This window comes from Nomascus leucogenys, chromosome 11, assembly GCF_006542625.1.
Source record: "Nomascus leucogenys isolate Asia chromosome 11, Asia_NLE_v1, whole genome shotgun sequence".
Classification (NCBI taxonomy): domain Eukaryota; kingdom Metazoa; phylum Chordata; class Mammalia; order Primates; family Hylobatidae; genus Nomascus; species Nomascus leucogenys.
Genome location: NC_044391.1, coordinates 113383532 through 113404034, shown reverse-complemented (window position 1 = coordinate 113404034; position 20503 = coordinate 113383532). Strand labels below are relative to the sequence as shown.

At 36.3% G+C, this 20503-nt stretch overlaps 1 protein-coding gene across 2 annotated transcripts in view; it reads left to right on the top strand.

The window, feature by feature from the left end:
- The window catches only part of FGF12 (fibroblast growth factor 12), a 599372-nt gene that overhangs the window by 389432 nt on the left and 189437 nt on the right, over positions 1-20503 (top strand). For both annotated transcript variants that reach the window (XM_012510798.2, XM_003256664.4), the window contains one exon: positions 10806-10909. In XM_012510798.2, coding sequence (XP_012366252.1) covers positions 10806-10909 — 104 coding nt within the window. The remainder of the gene's footprint in view (positions 1-10805; positions 10910-20503) is intronic.

Here is a 20503-nt window from a genome sequence, read left to right as displayed (position 1 = left end):
TTGATCGAAGTCTAATTTAGATAAGATTAACATCCAGTGCACTTGGAGTTTCCCTCTGAAGGGGTTGGAATGTACAGTTACATATGGTCTCTTCCCAGTCTTTGACACTACTGATGATCTGGGCAGAAAAGTCCTGCCGAGATGTAAAGGAAGACAGCAGCCACTCCTCATAGATCCAAGTTCTCAACAATGGCTCCAAAATCTTTGTTTTTGAATCAGTAAGTCTGCAGGAGGACCACACTTTGAGAACCAAGCACACAGCACTTCTCAAACTTTAACTGCATTGTAATTGTGTTAAAATGCAAATTTTGATTCAATAATTCTTGGATACAGCCTGAGATTCTGCCTTTCCAACAAGCTCCAGATGATGGTGATGCTCTGGCACAATGTCTGGAATATATGTGATGAACTAATGAATAAACCTAGTAGGCCATAGTATTGATTTTGGCGACATAGTTTTTGATGAAAGGTTTGTAGAGGATGCAAATCTAAAAGCTTCAAAACATGCAAAGGTTTCTTGGAAGACGTTTCTGCCCATTGATCTTATGGACCGTCACCTGTGCTGTTCACTGAATTCTTCAGACGGGCTCCAAGACAAGTCTGTGTAAGACAAATGGCTCCAGAGAATGAGTAATGACAGGCATTTGCTTTCATTATCGATAGTGATATGCCTCATTTTTCATCTTAATGAAAAAAGAATCACGTTTAATTGACTTGTTAATTATGCAAATTTTTGAACATTTTTGAACTATCATAGGAAAGGTTATATGATATTATCAGGATTAAAAGCCAATGACAGGACTTTTACCAGAGCTAAGGCAAATATTTCTACTACCTTTTATCAAATAAAGAGATCACAATGCTGGCTCATTTTTTTTATGCGGAAAACCCGCAGTGTATGCTGTCAGCCAATGCTTAGAAGAGAAATTTTAGTCTCTGAAGTCCCAAACCACTAGTCAGCTCTGTAAGTCAACAAATTCAGTGAGAAAATAAATCAGTCAGTTGGACTATTTGGCCAATTGTTTATAAAATAGGGCATCATACTTAAAGCAGTGAACCAATATAGCTTAAAGTATGTTGATGTTTACATTCTTAACAGTGTTTTAACTACATAGTTGTTTTGCTTACAGGAACTTCAATAATAGAAGATGAAATACATGCTTTTTTTTTCTCCCATAACATTTTAAAAAATTTAAGTTGAAATATGGAATAACGATCACCCAGCCATGTTCCTCCTACTATGAAAACTCCAGATGTGGAGATATGAAAACAACAATGAGAATAAAACACTGAAAACACTGATAGTGATGTTTCGTATCCTTTATGGTTTAAAAAGTGGTTTGTTTTTATTATCTCATTGATTTTCATAACAATCCAGTGAAGCATTCAGAGCCAAGAAATGCTCAAAGTGGTTAACTCATTTATGCCTAGTGTTCCATTATTGGAACACTATGCATGTGGGAGTTATTTATATCCTACCACTCAAAGTCATCGCCAAGGTCTGATTGCAGATATTCAAAAAATTGCAACCTCATTAAATTACTCGGAGTCACTAAGACCACAAAGCTGTTAAATTTTAGAACTAGGGCTCATGACCTAAAGCTATGTCCTCTATGTAGCTACATTCAGTCCTCATCTGAGTCTTATTTCCTTGACTTAACAGCTAAAAGAATAGGGCAAGTTACATCTTTCCTTTAATTTCTGTAAGAAATGCTGTTTTAGAGGGTTAAATTCAGTAACAACAATTGTTTAGGCTTTATTTTGAAATGCAATCTGGATGCAAAACAACAACAAAAACATATTTTATACTCTATGAATCCCTAGTTTTCAGGGAAACTCAGACAAACATAGAAATATGAATAAGCACTGTGATAAGTGCTGTGTATGGAATGCTGTGGAATTAGGGTAAGGGAATGAATAATTAATTTGCCTGGCTGAACATTCCATTGTACCACAATTTATATAACCACTTTTGTATTGGAAGATTTAAGAGCTCACTCCTTTGCTGGATATTCAATAATAGCATTTTCCTATTGAGAATGGGGAGGGTGAATAATTGACTTAAGTAAATTATAAATAACAGGAGTAAATATTAATTTCATAACTGAGAAAAAACCAATTGAGTGGCCTGCAAACATTATAAATATTATAATTACAGATATTATTGTGAGAGACTGTAGGATTTATTGTAGGAGAAAATAACCTGGTACTAACTTAACTTTTTATTTAAGATTTTGTAGGACATGATCTTATTCACACTCTAATAAAATATCTTGACTGAGAACATTTTGAGATGTGGGAAATGATATTGAATTTTCAAGGAAATCTAACATTGAAAATGCACAGATTATAAACCCAAATATCTCCATTCTCTCTCAGTATGTTCCACTTGAGTTTTTAATGGGTCACAGGATGAATCTTTTTTATTGGCCATTTGATAAAATAGACCTAGAATTTCTAAATACAACTGTACTCTTTTATACCTTTCTTCATTACAAGCAATAATGAATCTGTCCTTAGAAGTTACTTGGAAAGATACTGGATTTACATATTCCAAAGACAATTTGTAATGAGCTTTTTTTCTCCTTCCTTCCCTCCCTATCTCCCTCTCTCCCTCTCTTCCTCTTCTTCTCTTTCTTTTATTTTTTTTTATTTTTTATTTTTGAGATGGAGTCTCGCACTGTCGCCCAGGCTGGAGTGCAGTGGCGCGATCTCAGCTCACTGCAAGCTCCACTTCCTGGGTTCACGCCATTCTCTTGCCTCAGCCTCCCGAGTATCTGGGACTACAGGCGCCCGCCACCACGCCCGGCTAATTTTTTGTATTTTTAGTAGAGACGGGGTTTCTCCGTGTTAGCCAGGACGGTCTCGATCTCCTGACCTCATGATCCTCCCGCCTCGGCCTCCCAAAGTGCTGGGATTACAGGCGTGAGCCACGGTGCCCAGCCCTTCTTCTTCTCTTTCTTTGAAACTTTCTCGGTTGTCACATTGTTTTCCTACGTGTTTTGGATTGATTGTTACCTTTTTCTTGCTGGAATAATATGGTGTGGATAATGTACAGGTAGAAATTAAGCTGAGTAAAACACAGCACTTTTAGAAGGTACATTTTTTGGTCCAATATCATTGGACAGGATGTTTATTTTTTATTTTATTTTGTTGAGACGGAGGCTTGCCCCGTTACCCAGGCAGGAGTGGAGTGGTGCAATCATGGCTTACTGCAGCCTTGACTTCCCGGGTGCAGGCTATCCTCCGACCTCAGCCTCCCAAGTAGCTGGGACCACAGGCACATACACACACATAGCTGACTAAATTATTTTTATTTTTATTTTTACAGAGATGGAGTCTCCCTGTGTTTCCCAGGCTAGTCTCAAACTCCTGGGCTGAAGTGATCCTCCTGCCTTAGCCTTCCAAAGTGCTGAGATTACAGGCATGAGCCACCACGCCTTGCTGACAAGATGTTTAATATCTCAATTGTAACAGATTCCCCGAACTCTTTCCTTCCTCTTAATTCCCTCCAACCTTGCATCACTCTACACACACACATACTCCTACCCTCACCAGGCCTATGCATCCCATGATTCTGCCATTTCAGACTTTGTACCATGTAGGTTTTTTGGCTTTCCTTTAGTCTACGTGTAATACATATTATCTTCAATCTTTTTCTTACATGCTTAATTATAAAAATATGTCTGAGAAAAGTTATGAATAAACATGTGTAAGGAGAAACTACTCCTAATTCATTTATTTATTCAGCAAATATTGAATAACAGCTTCTAAAACCAAGATATCATGCTACACATTGGGGATCATAATAAAAGTTTCTGGTACCTTCAACTTGCCCTTAAAATAGTGGAAACCTCAGAAAGATTCACAGATAAAAGTATTTTCACTAGAGACCACAACTGTTATGTTCATCACTCTTTTTTTAGCCTAGGCATGGCATTTGGCATATAGTAAGTCCTCAATAAATATTTATGGTAAGAATAAATGACTTCTAAGTCAGGTTTTTACAAGCGCTATATGCGAGTTCAACTTTGTAAGGCCAAAGTCCTACTCCAAATATTAGGATGGTGCTTTACATTTTCTCAATTTTTTTCACTTTGTACCCCTCAAAGAAGTTAGGACTTTTATATACTGTTGAATGAAGCTATTTTAAGTAGTCAAATACTGAGTTTATAATAAAATGACATTGTGCATATCAAAATGCCTAGCAGGATGCCTGAAAAAAATAGATGATCAATGAATATTATCTATTTAGTTTTTCTTTTCTCATTTGTTACTTTCTCTCATCTTCTCCTTCCACTTAAATTTCAACATGAGAATGATTTAGGTTTTGTAGGTCCTAAAGCTTATCTTATGTGGTGCTCTCCCCAAAAAAATAAATATAATGAAATGAAAGTTAGATGCAAAATTGAGTATTTAGACTGAGAAAATAAACCACAGCAGTTTAAATTTTAAAAAGCTGGGAACTATCAAAGATGATACAACTCAGGAAAATAATACAGCATTTTAATTAATTGCCTGATATCAGCAAGTCTATAAATTTCCTTCCCATTATTATGGATATATAATTTTTGAATGTCTTTCCATATGACAACAATTTTATTATACATTTCTTGTAGAGAGAAATATAAAGATAATTCAGTCTTTCCTGTAGCATGATTAATCAAAGTGATCCTTTAATATTTTATAACTTGGAAGTGTTTATTTTAGGTTAACAGCCCATAATTATCTGATGATTAGTGACATTGAGTATCTTTTCATATACTTGTTGACCATTTGTATGTTGTTCTAGAGAAATGTCTGTTCAAGCCCTGTGCCCATTTTTTAATTGGCTTATTTGTTTTGTTTTTCCTATTGAGTCATAGGAGTTTCTTATGTACTCTGGATATTGAACCCCTACCAGATATACAATTTGCAAATATTGTCTCCCATTCCATAAGTTGCCTTTTCATTCTGTTGATTGTTTCCTTTGCTCTGCAGAAGCTTTTTAGTCTGATGTAATCCCACTTGTCTAGTTTTTGCTTTCATTTGCTTGTGCTTTTCGTTATCCAAGAAATAAATCATTGCCAAGGCCAATGTCGACTTTTTCCCCTATGTTTTTTTCCTATGGCTTTTACAGGTTTAGGTCTCACATTTAATTATTTAATCCATTTTGAGTGAATTTTATGTATGGTATAACATAAGGGCCCAACTTCATTCTCTCATGTGTGAATACCCAGTTTTTTCAGCATCATTTGTTGAAGAGACTATACTTTCTCTTCATTACCTTTTCCAGTACCTTTTTTCCGTGAAGTTTTATGAATGAGCTCGGTTTATGGAAGCCTAGAGTACCAGCTCCATTATTTCATTTTTCAAAATACAAGAGTCAACTTTACAAAAAGATGTAGAACAAGATACTCCTTTTGGAAAGGACAAGTTTAAGAAGATCTTTGCATGTCAGATTAAATACTTGGACTCTATTTGGCATATAATTATAGTATTATTTAGTCTGCAAATGTTTACTGGGATTGCTAATATACACAGAGTATATACTACCCTGCATATTCTCTCTCTTGTTTTCTCTCTCTTTCTCTATCTGTCTCCTCCCTTTCTTGTATTATACAAGTGTAGTTGTGATGTGAGTTTTGTTTTGGAGAGCTTACAATCTGGTTGTGGTTGGCAGAGGAAACAGATTTTTTAGAAGAATAAAACTATAAATTGTGATAAATATAGTCTGGATCCAGGAATAGGGCAGCTAAGAAGTGAAAGAAAGCATTTGGCATTTGGTGTGTCATTTCACGCATGTCAGGGATTTCAGTGTGAAGATATAGGGAGAGTGACATTCCAAGCAGAGGGAACTAAGTTAGCAAAACGATGGAGTTTAGAAGGTAGGAGGAGGAAGATCAAATTACTAGAAGCACTCAGTATTGGAGTGAAAGTGCCATGTAGCACAAATGTATGTTGTAGATTAACCTTGAATATCAGGCTGAGATGCTTTAAGTTTCTAATTTCATTTTTTATCTTAAAAAGAACTTTCATTCTAACAAGGAAACCTACATTCCTGGAAATAATGTGTTTTTGTCATAACCCATATAATAACATTTATTTAATAAAGCTATGTACATGTTCCTGGGCTAGACATTACAGCAACTATCCTCAAGAGTCTTGCATTGTAGGGATGGAGACAGAGATATAAACAAAGAACTCTAAAACCATGTTCTAAATACCATTACAGAAATATACACAAGAAATAAGCCATCTGGAAAAGGGAAGTATTATTTCTGAAGGGTTTTGGGCAAGACTCATGGGGGAGTTCAACAAGGTAGGCCTTAAATGATGAAAAGAGTTGGCCAAATTTAGAAGTGGGAAGATAAGCTTTCCAAAAAGAGATAGAGGACAAAAGAGGACAAACTCCAGCCTACTTAAAGATCGAGGGGGAACTTAGGAAATGGCAAAAAGCTCTGTGAAGCCGGTTACAGCAGATGGAAAGGGTGACAGGTGATAAGCTGGAAATGTGGGTTGGAGCCAGGTTGTAAAGGACATTGGAGACAGGGAGGAATCACTGCAGGTTGTAAGCAGGAAAATGGCATAAGAGGATGCAAGGGACTTAAAGAGTGGGTGGAGTCAAGTAGCCCAGTTACTATGAGTTAGGACAGTAGCTTTGAGGAGTAGTGAAAGGAGTAGCAAAGGGCTCCTGTGAGCTGGAGCCAGAGTGTGCTACTCTGAAGACAATTAATAGATAAGAATAAGTCATTTGCCACCTTTTGGGATTTTTAGGAGGCAGATGAGGACCTTTCCAGAGAAACTATGTTTAGCTTTTACCAATAAAGTCTCATTTCAAATCGTTTACTGATTTTTAAAAATGGGCTTAGTAAGCCTCACAAAGCAAACCAGCTAAAAGCCGTTACCATGTTGTGGTTCATATAAAACTTTCAAACAGGTTTCTTGTTTTTGTCCCTGCCTAGCACTATCAGTTTTCTCTCATTCTTCATGTAGGAAAAACTTTATAGTTGCTTTTCCTTCTATGGTCAGCTACATAAACCAGTGTTCTTAGCATTTATCCTGGGAAGTCTTTTCTCCTTCTCACAGTAATTGTCAGTGAACTTAATAGTTTTCCAGTATCTGCTTTTATTTAAAATGAAGTACCTTGCATCTAGTTCATATCTCGCATATTAATTCTGCTTTCATTAGCATCTCTATCAGTTAGGATTAGAGTTGGCTCTGCATTGCACAGACTAAGAGAGCAAGGACTTATTTTCTCACATAAAAGCCAGACCTGGGTAATTGAATGTTGGACTTGTGCCACTGCTCCGCAAAGCTCTCAGGGACCCAGCTCCTTCCAGCTCACCTGCCAACACCCGCTGGGGAGGAGTCCTTGTTTTTATGGTTTGAGATGATCCAGTTACCATATCCCCATTCAAACAGCAATAGGCAAAGGTTGAGAAGGGGCACAAAGAACACCTGTAAGTTGTCTTTAAGGAAGGATTCCTCGAGCTTATAATGATGTGATGACTTACATCTCATTGGCCAGTAGTGAGTCCACAGGACCTACATCTGGTTGCAGGATATGTAAGAAGATGTAGCTGAATAATCTATTTATTTGCAAGAAGGCAGAAATGGATATTAGAGGAAATTAAAAGAACAAAAAGGGGAGGCCGAGACAGGTGGATCACAAGGTCAGGAGTTTGAGACCAGCCTGGCCAACCAGTGAAACCCCGTCTCTACTAAAAATACAAAAATTAGCTGGGTTGTGGTGGCAGGCGCCTATAATACCAGCTACTCTGGAGGCTGAGGCAGGAGAATTGCTCGCACTCCAGCTGGGTGACAGAGCTAGACTCTCTCAAAAAAGAAAAAGAAAGAACAAAAAGATGAAATATGATGTTTTGAACAGGTAGCCACATTAGAGAGCCTGAAAGCCCTTGTTTAGATGCATTTTCCCCTGGGTTAACTCTAAATCTTTTTGTACTGCTAAAAATTAAGGTAATCATTCTGTCCTAAATTCTTCGTAGCATTTATGGTTGAGGATCAAATACAATTAATGTATCAGCACTTTGAAAATTAATGTTGCACAAATATAAAGTATTAGATTTTAAAGCATTAAAGCAATCTGCTGAATATAAACTAAAAAATATTACTGAGGCAATATGTCAGTTTTTACAATAGCATTATGGTAACTTATTCTGACGAACAGAAGAATTAGGTGTTCATGACAAACAGCTCTTAGAGAGGACACATCTCCGTGAATCACTTTCAGAAACATGACAATGCATTTGGTTCTATCAACTCTGTGCGATAAGGATTATCATGTCCATTTTACAGATAGGAAAACTAAGGCAGAGAAGTTAAATGAACAGCTTAAAGCCATGTAACTGAGTGGAGGGTTTAGAAACTACAAATCTCAGAATCTGTGTTGTTGCTCTAGTTTTCATATGTCACACGTCTTGTTGCCTATTTGGTAAAGTCTAGATATCTAAGATTAGAGTGACAGACTTGTTTATTTATCCTTATTTTATTTACATGGTGTTCTTTCTCATTTCCCCCCAATATAAATCAAATCCACCAATCTGCCAGTCCCCTTTCTGCATACACACATTACTCCGCAAAACCACCCAACTTCCACCTCACTAAAATGTTTTCTGTTCTTGGCTTTCTCAACTTCTGCTTCTTCTTTAAGTGTCAACTCAGGTTCCATTTTCTGTGTAAGGCATTCCATGAATACTTCAGGCCACACAGAGCTTCCATTTTCCTGAACTTCTGTAACATAGAGAATATATATATAGAATGCATATATTACATTTAATTATAGAAGTAAATTATACACGGTATCATATTATTCCATATGTCTTAGCTTTTTCTCCCCAACTAGACTTTGTCTAGTTCTTGTATTAAGTTGTTTCAGTAACACAAGGACACTGGTAAGAATATAGCAAGAAATAAAACCAGTTCAAATCTAAATTGAGCCAACAATTAATCTATAAGAAACTACTGGCAGGGCGCGGTGGCTCACGCTTGTAATCCCAGCACTTTGGGAGGCCGAGGCGGGCGGATCACGAGGTCAGGAGATCGAGACCACGGTGAAACCCCGTCTCTACTAAAAAATACAAAAAATTAGCCGGGCGTGGTGGCGGGCGCCTGTAGTCCCAGCTACTTGGAGAGGCTGAGGCAGGAGAATGGCGTGAACCCGGGAGGCGGAGCTTGCAGTGAGCCAAGATTGCGCCACTGCACTCCAGCCTGGGCGACAGAGCAAGACTCTGTCTCAAAAAAAAAAAGAAACTACTTATAGTTTCTTATCTAGTCTCAGTTTTCGTGACAAATGTGGAAATGGGTTCAAAGAGGCAAAAGGACTGATCCGATGTCAGCAGTTAAGAATGGAATCCTGTTCTACTAAACTTGTGGTCTAAGACTTGATCCTCTACAACTGTCAGTTGAACATTTGACTGAAAGCCAAATACTGTGAGTGTGTGTGTCTGCATGTGTGTGTGTTTAGCTTGGTTGAGAGAAGCCCAGAAAAATAGAGGCATCCTAATAAACAATGGTAGCCCTTGGGTTAATTTATGTGTATCTTGTATTAAAAACTAAGAAGACGAGAACTGATAGGAATTTTATCAATAGAAAAGGTGGATAAGAACTTCTAATTAAGCCAGGATACTGAAATGAACTGCAGAGATATTTTCTTATGCATACAGCCATGAGATAGTTAATTCATATCCATGTTGCCCTCTATAGAGCCTAACTATATGATTGCTTTTCTTCCATATGCAATGTGAATTGTTTCAGGGTGGGGGCAGTGTTTTCTGTTTATGCTCATTTTGTGATCTCAAAAGTAACTGAAATAGTCCCAAGGACAGAAATATATTATTGGAAGAAAAATAGAAGACTCTTTTAGGTATCATTTTTTTCTAATCTATGAATTCCTTCTCCAAGTGGACGTATAGACTAGTGAGTATTTTGAGTGATGAGCAACTTGAATATGTAAAGACCGCAAGCATGTTCCCATTTCATCTTAGGATGTCGAATTACTTTTGTCAAATTAATTCTTAATGGTTTTGAGTATATGTATGTGTGTGTATGTGTGTGTGTGTGCGTATATATATATATGTATATATGTATATATATGTAAGTATATATGTGTGTATATATGTATATATATGTGTGTGTGTGTGTGTATATATATATATATCCCACCTGGATATAAAATATATCCATTATAGCTTAAGCTATCTATCAATCATCTATCCATCTGTTTATGTCTCTTTATTTACATGTAAAAAATTGAGATATCAAGAAAAAAGTTTTGTCTGAATGTTATCACCAATAAGTCAGTAATTTTTGCATTCTTCTTCTGTGTTCAATATAATGTTTGGAACAACAAGGAAAAGACTAAAAACAAGAAGCTTTGGCCTGTTTTAAAGATAATATTTTGTTATTTCTTATGACTACAGATACGTTTTCTCCTGTTGAGAATTTTTCAGTTCATATTATTTGTTTGTTAGAAAAAATTATATTACACTGTTTGAGGATCATTTTAGGGATCAGGGATCCTGAAATCTCAGATCCTGTTGGGCCTTTAGAGACCTTCTAATCCAACCCCTTTACTACAGAGTTTATGTAACTTACCTGAAGTTACATAGGTAATTAATGCTGGTGCAGGGTCAAGAAGTCAATTTCCCTCATTTTTAGATAGACCTCTGTTTATTTATTTCTCTCTCCATTTTTCTACCAAGTTCAATTAATGGGTTTTAATTCTCAAAAGAATTATTATAAGAAAGAAGATTATTTATTCAAAAGGTCACTGATCCTTTTCTCCCTTCTTTTTTCCCCCCCAGCTCTCTTCAATCTAATTCCTGTGGGCCTGCGTGTAGTGGCCATCCAAGGAGTGAAGGCTAGTCTCTATGTGGCCATGAATGGTGAAGGCTATCTCTACAGTTCAGTAAGTACATTGTAGTGTGTATTTGTGTGTATGTGTGTGAACTACCACTGAGAGGTAATGGAGTAACCATCATGTTAGGCAAGAAAATTGGAAGTTGAAGTCATTTTATATTTTGTGATCCCGTGTTTCAGGATTATTTTGAGGTTTTGTAATTTAGAGTGTTAAGGACCATGTCTTGTTGAATGAGTATATTGCAGTTACCCTCCATGCAATATAAATTCTTTGTGTCTAGCCTCCATTTCTGCAGGATATTCTCCTTTTGGAATTTTACCTTTCTGTTTAATTCAAAGAGCAAGACAATTTTCTTTTCACTTGTTATCTCTCCTTTAAGCATAGAGGATGGCTCAGGAAGGAAAATTCTTCAATTTGTCTGGAAATAGTCTCTGTCCTACCCCGGAGAAAAAACTTCCATAATGGATGGTGGCTTTGTTTGTATTTAGTAGGTCTATGTTTTATCTAATATGTCAGATTCTCAGAATAACTTTAAAGGCAATATGAATTTATGGAATGAGCTCTGGATTACGAGCAAGGATATTTGAGTTTTATTTGCATTTCATTTACTATCTTGATATCCCTTTGGGCAAATTATCTTCCTTCGTTGGCTTAATTTTGGACCTTTCAAATGAGCATGTTGGACACCATGTTGTATCATGTCTTCTTTCAAATCCCAAACTGGCAAAATTAGGTAGCATCAGTGGCTACATTATCAGCACTGACATATTTTAAAGTAGCGAACACAATTATGATGCTTGTTTCACTCTCAGGATAATAATTTATGCGTTGAGAGAATGTGGCTGCACTGAATGGGGTGTATGCATGTGTGTGTGTGTATTTCCGCTTTCTTGTAAGAGAGTTGGCTATTTGTAGTTCATGAAAAAAATTCCTTGAAAATCATGATTACAGATTTCCACCCTTACTTTCTATGATCTCAATAAATAGCACAAGGTTATTTTGGAAGTTTCCATATGTCTGCTGGATTCTAAATTAGTTATTGACTAGTTTTCATTAGGCTCTTCCAATGTTCAATTAAACAAATCTCTGGTACCTTGGAGCTCAGAAATTGATATCCTCAAATATGGTGTTTTTACATGCTGCACAGAAGAAGCAGCCTCAAGGCTTCTCTGAACTCCCTCCGCCTCCTGTGTCTCAATCCTGTCTCTCCCAAAGCACAGGATGAAGCTGTTCTCTGGAATTCCCTTATCTGCCTAAGCTCGGACCTGCCAAAGAAGAAAACAATTACCTTTGGTCTCTTCCCTGAGTTTTCATTAACTGAACTCCTATCACAGGAAGAAAGATGGAAGTCCAGCCGGGCGTGGTGGCTCACGCTTGTAATCCCAGCACTTTGGGAGGCCGAGGCGGGCGGATCACGAGGTCAGGAGATCAAGACCACGGTGAAACCCCGTCTCTACTAAAAATACAAAAAAATTAGCCGGGCGTGGTGGCGGGTGCCTGTAGTCCCAGCTACTCGGAGAGGCTGAGGCAGGAGAATGGCGTGAACCCGGGAGGTGGAGCTTGCAGTGAGCCGAGATTGCACCACTGCATTCCAGCCTGGGCGACAGAGCAAGACTCCGTCTCAAAAAAAAAAAAAAAAAGAAAGATGGAAGTCCATCAATACACCTAGACAGCGTTTTGTCACAAACCATGGTCTACTCTGCAGACCCAAAAGACTTTGTCCCAGCTCATTGTATGTTCTTGAAGTTCATTGAACTCCCCCTAAAATCATTTGCTATCACTGTAAAATCGTCCACACCTCCCCGTCGCCCTTTCCTCTAAAAAGAAGGGTATATAACCATGTGTACCACATTTCGCACGGTGGGGTAGTCACCCTGTAATTCTCCCCGGTGCACGTTAATAAATTTGTATTTCTTTTCTCCTGTTAATCAGCCTTTTGTCCATCGATTTTCAATTAATCTACAGAGGGTGAAGGGAAAATTTTCCTTTGGCTCCAACAGGTACGTCATACTTGCTTATTAGTAATACCTCTGTCATTTGTTTTACAATTATTGTTTTTTACTCCTGAAAATATTCAGATCAAAATATACACATATGCTATATGTGTACATATACATTTTTTCAAAGTTTCTGCTCAAAATAACACTTAAATACATTTTCAGTCAAAATAATGGGCTCTCAGTGTGTCACAGCTCTAACAATTCTTAATGTCTAGTTATTGTCAGTCCATTTTAAATGTAAGAATTAAAATAAGAAAAAAAGGCAAGAGGATGTTATTTTGAATATTTCTAGTTAGTCTTACTGTAAAGATTTAATCAGTCATTAAATAAACAGCTAAATGTAGACTATATTATGTATATTTAAAAGGTTGTAATTCAGGTTATAATTCCACAGAAGCTGTAGAGTTCAGTTTATTAGACTAGAATTGATCCCCAAAGGTCCATGAAGAAGAAAACCACAAAGTTTGACAACAGTATTGTAAGCAGGAGACAGTTGTATAAGGGAAGAGGGGAGTTTGGAGACATTGCTGGGTTGTGGTTTCATCCTCTGAAGCTTTTCAGAGATGCATTCCTTCTGTCCTTCTTGCTTAGATCTGAGGTTAAGAGGGGGTGGGATCTTGAGCCACAAGAGGGAGTTTCTTTTGTAATGGAGTTTACCTTTGTAAACCTATTGGGGTATCTAGATTTTCAGTTCTTCTCTCCACTTAAGGCAAACTTGCCTCACACGTACAATCACAATGCTTTCCCCTCGTGAGTTAAAAATCATCTGTTAACTCTGACTTTCCTGAGGTGTTTCTGGTATGCATTAAGGCTAGAATTTCTTTGAAAAGCAATTTTCTATGTCATAGGCAACACTGTAGTTGGGCAACCAATAAGGGTCGTAACTGCAGTTTATGGAGAGAGAGGAGAGGGCTGAAGCAAACTAAGAGGACCTACATAAGCTAATTTAGAACCCAAAAGATTCACAAGCAGTATCATTTATCTAGTGTCATTTACCTGGCTTCTATTTATTTTTAAGCTAGGAATTAATTCCCTTGTTACTTTTGATTTCTATTTCTTCACCAGGAAGCGGGACGAGAGAGTGTCAAAGACGGAGTGACTGTTAGGTAGCACAGAGTTATAGTTTTAAGAGTTGCTCTGAAATTTTGTGTTTTAATAGGTGAGTTTAATCCATATATATTTGATGAGATTATTGATGTATCTGGATATGTTTTTACCATAGTAGTTTGTATTTTTTTAATTTCCTTTTGTTTCTCTTTTCTTTTTTAAAAAACTCTGTTGCTTTATTCACTTTTTTATTTTATTAAATTCTTCTGCAAGTTTGTAACCTTAGGCTGTATTTTTATTCCTTTAGTGGTTAGTCTTATTTTTTTTAATCATACATAAATCACGACATACTTGGCTAAATATTTTTTAGTGCTTCTGTCTTCCTTTCCAACAGCTTATGGACGTTATGGTGTTTTCTTGCTAGTAAATACCACAACCTTTCTTGCTGCCAGTTTGATTAGTTGCACTTTAAAATAAAATCATATGCACAATTAGTTATTTTATAGCTAATCATTAAATTAATGTTTTGAACAATTTCTATGCATAGAATTTTTGTTTGTGTGTGTAGATCAAATTTGGTCTCTGATTTCACTTTTCTTCTAAACTAAACCTTTAATTGTTTTGTGTGTGAGGGTGTGTGGATGGCGAACTTGCTTTTGGTATCCATGAAAATGTCTTCCTTTCACTTTCATTCTTGAATTGCAGTTAAGGTAGTTATAAAATTCTGAGTAGACCAATATTTTTCTCAGCATTTGGAAAATAATATTACATTGGTTTCTGGTATCTATTGTTGATTATGAGAAGTTTGCCATCAGTTTAATATTCTTTCCCTTGTAGGTAATCTCTACAGAAACTTTTTTCCGTCCTGGAAAACTAAAATTCTGTATACTCATTGAACAAACAGCTCTCTTTCTTCTCTTCCCCCAGCTTCTAGCAACCACCATTTTTGACTCACAGTTACAAAGAGTTTGACTACTTTAGATATCTCATATAGGTGGAATAATGCAGTGTTTGTGCTTTTGTAACTGGCTTATTTCATTTAGCGTAATGTTCTCAGCATTCATCTATGTTGTAGAATATGACAGGATTTCCTTCTTTTTAATGTTTAAAAAGATTCCATTATATGTTATGTGCATTCTACATTCTGTTTATCTATTCCTCTATTGATGGAATTTAGGTTAATTTGGCCTCTTGGATATGAGATTACTGCTGCAATGAACATGAGTATACAAATGTCAAGATCTTGTTGGATTATATGGTAATTCTGTTTTTGTTTTTTTTGAGAAAACCCCATACTGTTTTCCCTATCAGCAGCATCATTTTACCTTCCCACCAACAGTGCACAAAAGTTCCAATTTCTTCACATCCTTGCTAACACTTGATACTTTTTGTTTCTTTTGATAGTGGCCATCCTAACGGGTGTGAGATGATATCTCATTTTGTTTTGATTGCATTTCTCCAATAACTAGTAGTAATGGGCATCTTTTAACATACCTGCTAGTCATTTATAAATCCTCTTTGGAGACATGTCTATTCAATTCCTTTGCCTACTTTTTAATCGAGTTGTTTTGTGTTGTTGTTGTTACTGAGTTGTAGGAGTTCTTTATAGATTCTGGCTATTAAGCCCTTACCAGATATATGATTTGCAAATATTTTCTCCCATTCTGTAGGCTACCTTCTCACTCTATTAGTTGTTTCTGTTAATACATAGAATTTTTAAAGTTTCATGTAGTCCTATTTGTCTATTTTTGCTTTTGCTGCTTATTCTTTTGGTGTCATATCCAAGATATAGTTGCCAAATCTAGTGTCATGAAGGTTTTTTCCTATGTTTTATTCTAGGAAGTTTTTTGTTTGTTTGTTTGTTGTTGTTGTTGTTTTATTTTTTGTTTTTTGAGATGGAGTCTTGCTTTGTTGCCAGGCTGGAGTGCAGTGGTGTGATCTCAGCTCACTGCAATCTCCACCTCCCGGGTTCAAGCGATTCTCCTGCCTCAGCCTCCTCTTATGCATAGAGTTGTAATCCATTTTGAATTAATGTTACATGTGGTGTAAGGTAAGGGTCCAATTTCATTCTTTTGCGTGTGGATATACAGTTTTTCCAACACCACTTGTGAGAGGCTAACCTTTCTCCATTGTGTAATCTTGTTGAAGATGATTTGACCACATATTAGAAGGTTTATTTCTCTATTGTGTTCCACTGGTGTTTGTGTCTGTTTGTGCAGTACCATACTGTTCAATTACCATAGTTTTTCACTATGTTTTGAAGTCAGAAGGTGTGCGACCTACAGCTTTATTTATTTTTTCTTAAGATGGTTTTGGCTATTTGAGGTTCCTTGAGATTTTATATAAATTTTGGAATGGAGTTTTCTATTAGTGCAAAAAATGACATTGAGATTTTGATAGGAATTGTATTGAATATGTAGATTGTCTCCGGTAGTATGGACATTTGAATAATATTAGGTTTTCTGATTCATAAACATGGGATTTCTTTTGACAATGTTTAGTAGTTTTCAGTATACAAGTTTTTCAACTCCTTGATTAAATTTAATCTCACAGCGTCTTTTAGAAAGGAAGACCAAAATAATTTTAATGGTATTAAATAACATTTAAAAAAATAGGGTAAATAAAAAGTTCTTAGTGCATCTCTTTCTCAAACAAAAGAAGGTTAAGCATGTTGGAAACTTATGTTTCTGAAACACCTTTTTCGATAGTTCAGGAAATACCATTCTGTGTTACAATCTGTTGAAACAGATTTTTCTACAAATTTTACCTTATACATAGTGCCTTTTAAAAATTTTGCTGTTTAACTAGTTTTGATTTAAAATGTAATATCCTTTAATGTTTTATTCTTTTTGAGTTTTAAAACTTTTTGAAAAAACTTGTAAGACAACCTAAATTTTCTTAAATGATCACAGTGCTTAAAGGCATTTCAGGTGGGAGTGGGGAAGGAGAGGTATATTTTCATTTTATACAGAAAAGACAAAACCCAAGTAAGCCCTCGACCATCCTCTGTAAATTGACTCACATCTTTTTATATTTGAGTTGTTTGAACTGAACCTTGTATAAATAAAGCAAATGTAGATAAACATCATTTGGTATGACATTATAAAGCTAGATTTTCAAATTATGGTTAGAACGCTAGTGATATAATATTTAAGTAACTTGATAGAATGATATATGTGATAAAATATGTAAAGAATAAAAATAATATTTACTAAAGTGCTATCACTGATACTTTTATATTTGCCTTTTTCTCTTCTGTACCTATGTAATTCATAATTTTCCTTAAAGCTCAGCTCAAATCTTCCCTGATGTGTCATCTGTCTCCATTGTCCATCCTCTGTGAGAATTAGATGCTACTTCTGCTGTAATACCTGGGCACTTGACTTTTATTTTGCTAGTAGGCAGGAATTACATCGTATTCATCTTTGCTATCTGGGCCATCTGGGCCACATATTTTTCCCAACCACAGCGTTAAACACATTCCCTGGTAAAGGAAGATTCTCAATAAAGACTTGTTGAATTTTAAAGAATTGCCTATTTCAAGTATAGATGGAACAAATTTCATAAAATTGTTGCACAATTAACTATGATTACATTGATCAAAGTTTAATTGGTAGTCTTACAAACCACGGCACAAATGCTGGTTTGTCCTCAAAGTAATCTCAGTAAACCTAAAATTTGTTCGATACATACTGATTGAAAGCCTACCACGTCTCAGGCACCAGACTGCATACTGAGCATATAAAGATGAATGAAATAGATATAGTTCTTATCTTGTTATAGTTTGCTCTCATAATCATAATTAGTTAGCAGTTGTAAGGAGTTTAGGCCGACTACAAAGTTAGAGGGCATAGTCCTCAAGACCACCCTCACTTCTGGCACCAACTGCAAGTTTATGGCCTCACAGAATCATCTTTGGATTGATAACTTTCCAGAAGGACTCACAGAATTCACTGAAAACCATGGTTATACTCACGGTTACAGTTTATTTTTGGGAGAGGGACAGATTAAAATCCACCATGGGAAGAAATACATAAAGCAGGATTCAGTAGAAATACCAAATACTGAGCTTCTATTGTCATCTTCCTATAGAGTCAGGACATGTTACTCTTCAGGTTCCAACGTGTGATAATACACATGAAGCGTCGCCAGCCAGGAAGCTCACCTGAGCCTCTATGTCAAGAGATGTCATTGGCGTCTGTTACGTAGGCAGGATTCATTCATTGCTCATGTGCTTGATCTGAGCCTCTGACTCCACAGATATGGTGTGACCCAAAGCCCCTACCCTAAATCATAGTGTTATTCTCTATTTAGCCCAAGACTCTCAGGCAAACACAAATTACCTTCCAGAAACCAAGGACAATGGCTGCACCTCTTTTTGGGCAAGTTCTATATGTGTCCAGTGTCCAAGTGAAGTGAATGCCGTAGTCCGTAAATATGTACCTGTGGTTCTGCTTCCAGTCCCACTCCCTCACTCTTCTGACTACCATCTATTTTCTTACCCCAGCTCAGAAGAAGAAAATAATGAAAGAAAAGAAATTTATGGGTGTAATATCTGGCATATCAGCACTTGGGAAATAAAAATATAACTTACTGCTTTGTATAACTTAGGAGCCTTGACATTTGCATCTAGGAAAACAGCACTTAAAAATAATGCAGTTTGAACCTGGACAAGAGGTAAGAATCTGTCTCTAAAAAAATTTAAAAATTAACTGGGGATGGTAGCATGCACCTGTGTTCCCAGCTACATGGGAGGCTGAGGTGAGAGGATTGCTTCAGCTTAGGACATCGAGGCTGCAGTAAGCCATGTTTGTGCCACTAAACTCCAGCCTGGGCAATAGAGCAAAACCCTTCCTCAAAAAAAGCAATTCGTGTAATTTGAAACGTGTCTAGAACGCATAACTAGGCAAACATTGGACCTTTTTTAATGAATAGTTTGATGTGCTTAGCACACTTATCACTGGCATTTTAGTGGTTAATATTGGTTAAAATGTTTTTAAAAGGTCTATTTTTTTCAAACTACAGTGATGATTTGTTTACTTTTTATAAACTTAGACTATTTATTGCCCAAATCTGAATTAGGTAGTTTATGAACTAAATGAGAAGTTTTTAACTGAAGGATAAACTAAAGTCAAATTGTACGAACACAGTTTTTTATTTAAACAGGGCCTTAACCTGTACCAATTATATTTGAAGCTGAAATAGTGATAAAGACGCTTATTTTAGTCAGTCTATATTCTAATAAATAAGTAATATTATAAGTTCTTATCAGAGTAGCTGTAACCATGAAAATCATAGTAACAATATTAATGGCTGTGCTAGTGCAAATAATACAGCGTACTTTTAGTTTTTGTTGTTTCTAAAGGACTGTTAGATTTGTATTTAATTTCACAGCAACTCTGTGGGGAGGGATAGAAATGAACCAGTAGATATTGATGAAGAGCTGAGGCTTAGTGAGGTGCTTGACTTAAATAAGCCCACTCTGGTGAGTAATAGAACTAGAGTTGAAATCTAGGTCTTAACTTCCAAAACCATGAGCTTTTCATAATACCATACTGCTCTTGGCCTTACGTGTAATGAAACCTTTCCATTGGAATGTTTCTCATATTTTCCCATGTGTTTTCACATAAACTGTCACATTCGAGCCTTGCAATAACTGATATTATTGCTGAGTGACAAAAGGTATGCCTGGGAAACAGAGAAGTTAAGTGACTAAAATGAGGTCGCTCAGCATAGTGAGGTAGGTTAAGAAAAAGCAACTTCTAGTTCAATATTCATTTCTTTATTCAATATTGCTTCTCCTATTTGCTATTGCAATTAAGGATGTGCCATACCACAGTATTTCAACATAATATAAAAAGCATAATTCTTTGAAAACCAGGGCAGCCTATCACCTTGTTTGTGATGGCTTTATTACAGTGATAACACCACCAACAAAAATGAAAGAGAGACTGCTTGATTGATGCATGTCCTTTGCACCATTTAGAATTTCTCCCTTAATGTATTGCCTCTGTGTGAGCAGACAGTGTTAAGATTGTGAGATGATGATACTGATTTTGTATTGAAAAGCTGTGTCAGGAGTTATTGAGAAACATGAGTTGGGGATGGTGGTGATCTCTAAGGAAGAAAAATGAAAGGGCCACTACTGGTAACTATAAGGAGAAGACTATTTTATGTCCACAAGGTAGGTGATAGGAGAAAATGGTTGATTCCCTCCTCTGATTTCTTTTACTTCCCCAGCATCATAGATATCCAAATTTCTCCCATCATTTAGAACCCAGTAAACATTTTCCCAATTTCTGCAGCCCCAAATAACTTCCACATTTGGTACTTTGATGGGACATTTATCTCTGTATTTCCTTTCTTTTGTTAGAATTTGTTCTTAATGCTTTTTATATCCTATCAGATGCAAATTCCTTGAGGTTAGGGATCATATCTCCTATAGATTAATATCTCTCATAGCACTGAAAACTGTACTTTCAGTGTTCAGACATCTCCTGAAGTCTTGTTGAATCAGTTTATAGAGGCATCATAGAGTTTAATTTTGGCAATAATTCATTGGCTGTCTGGACTTAATGGACTTTATAGTAATTTT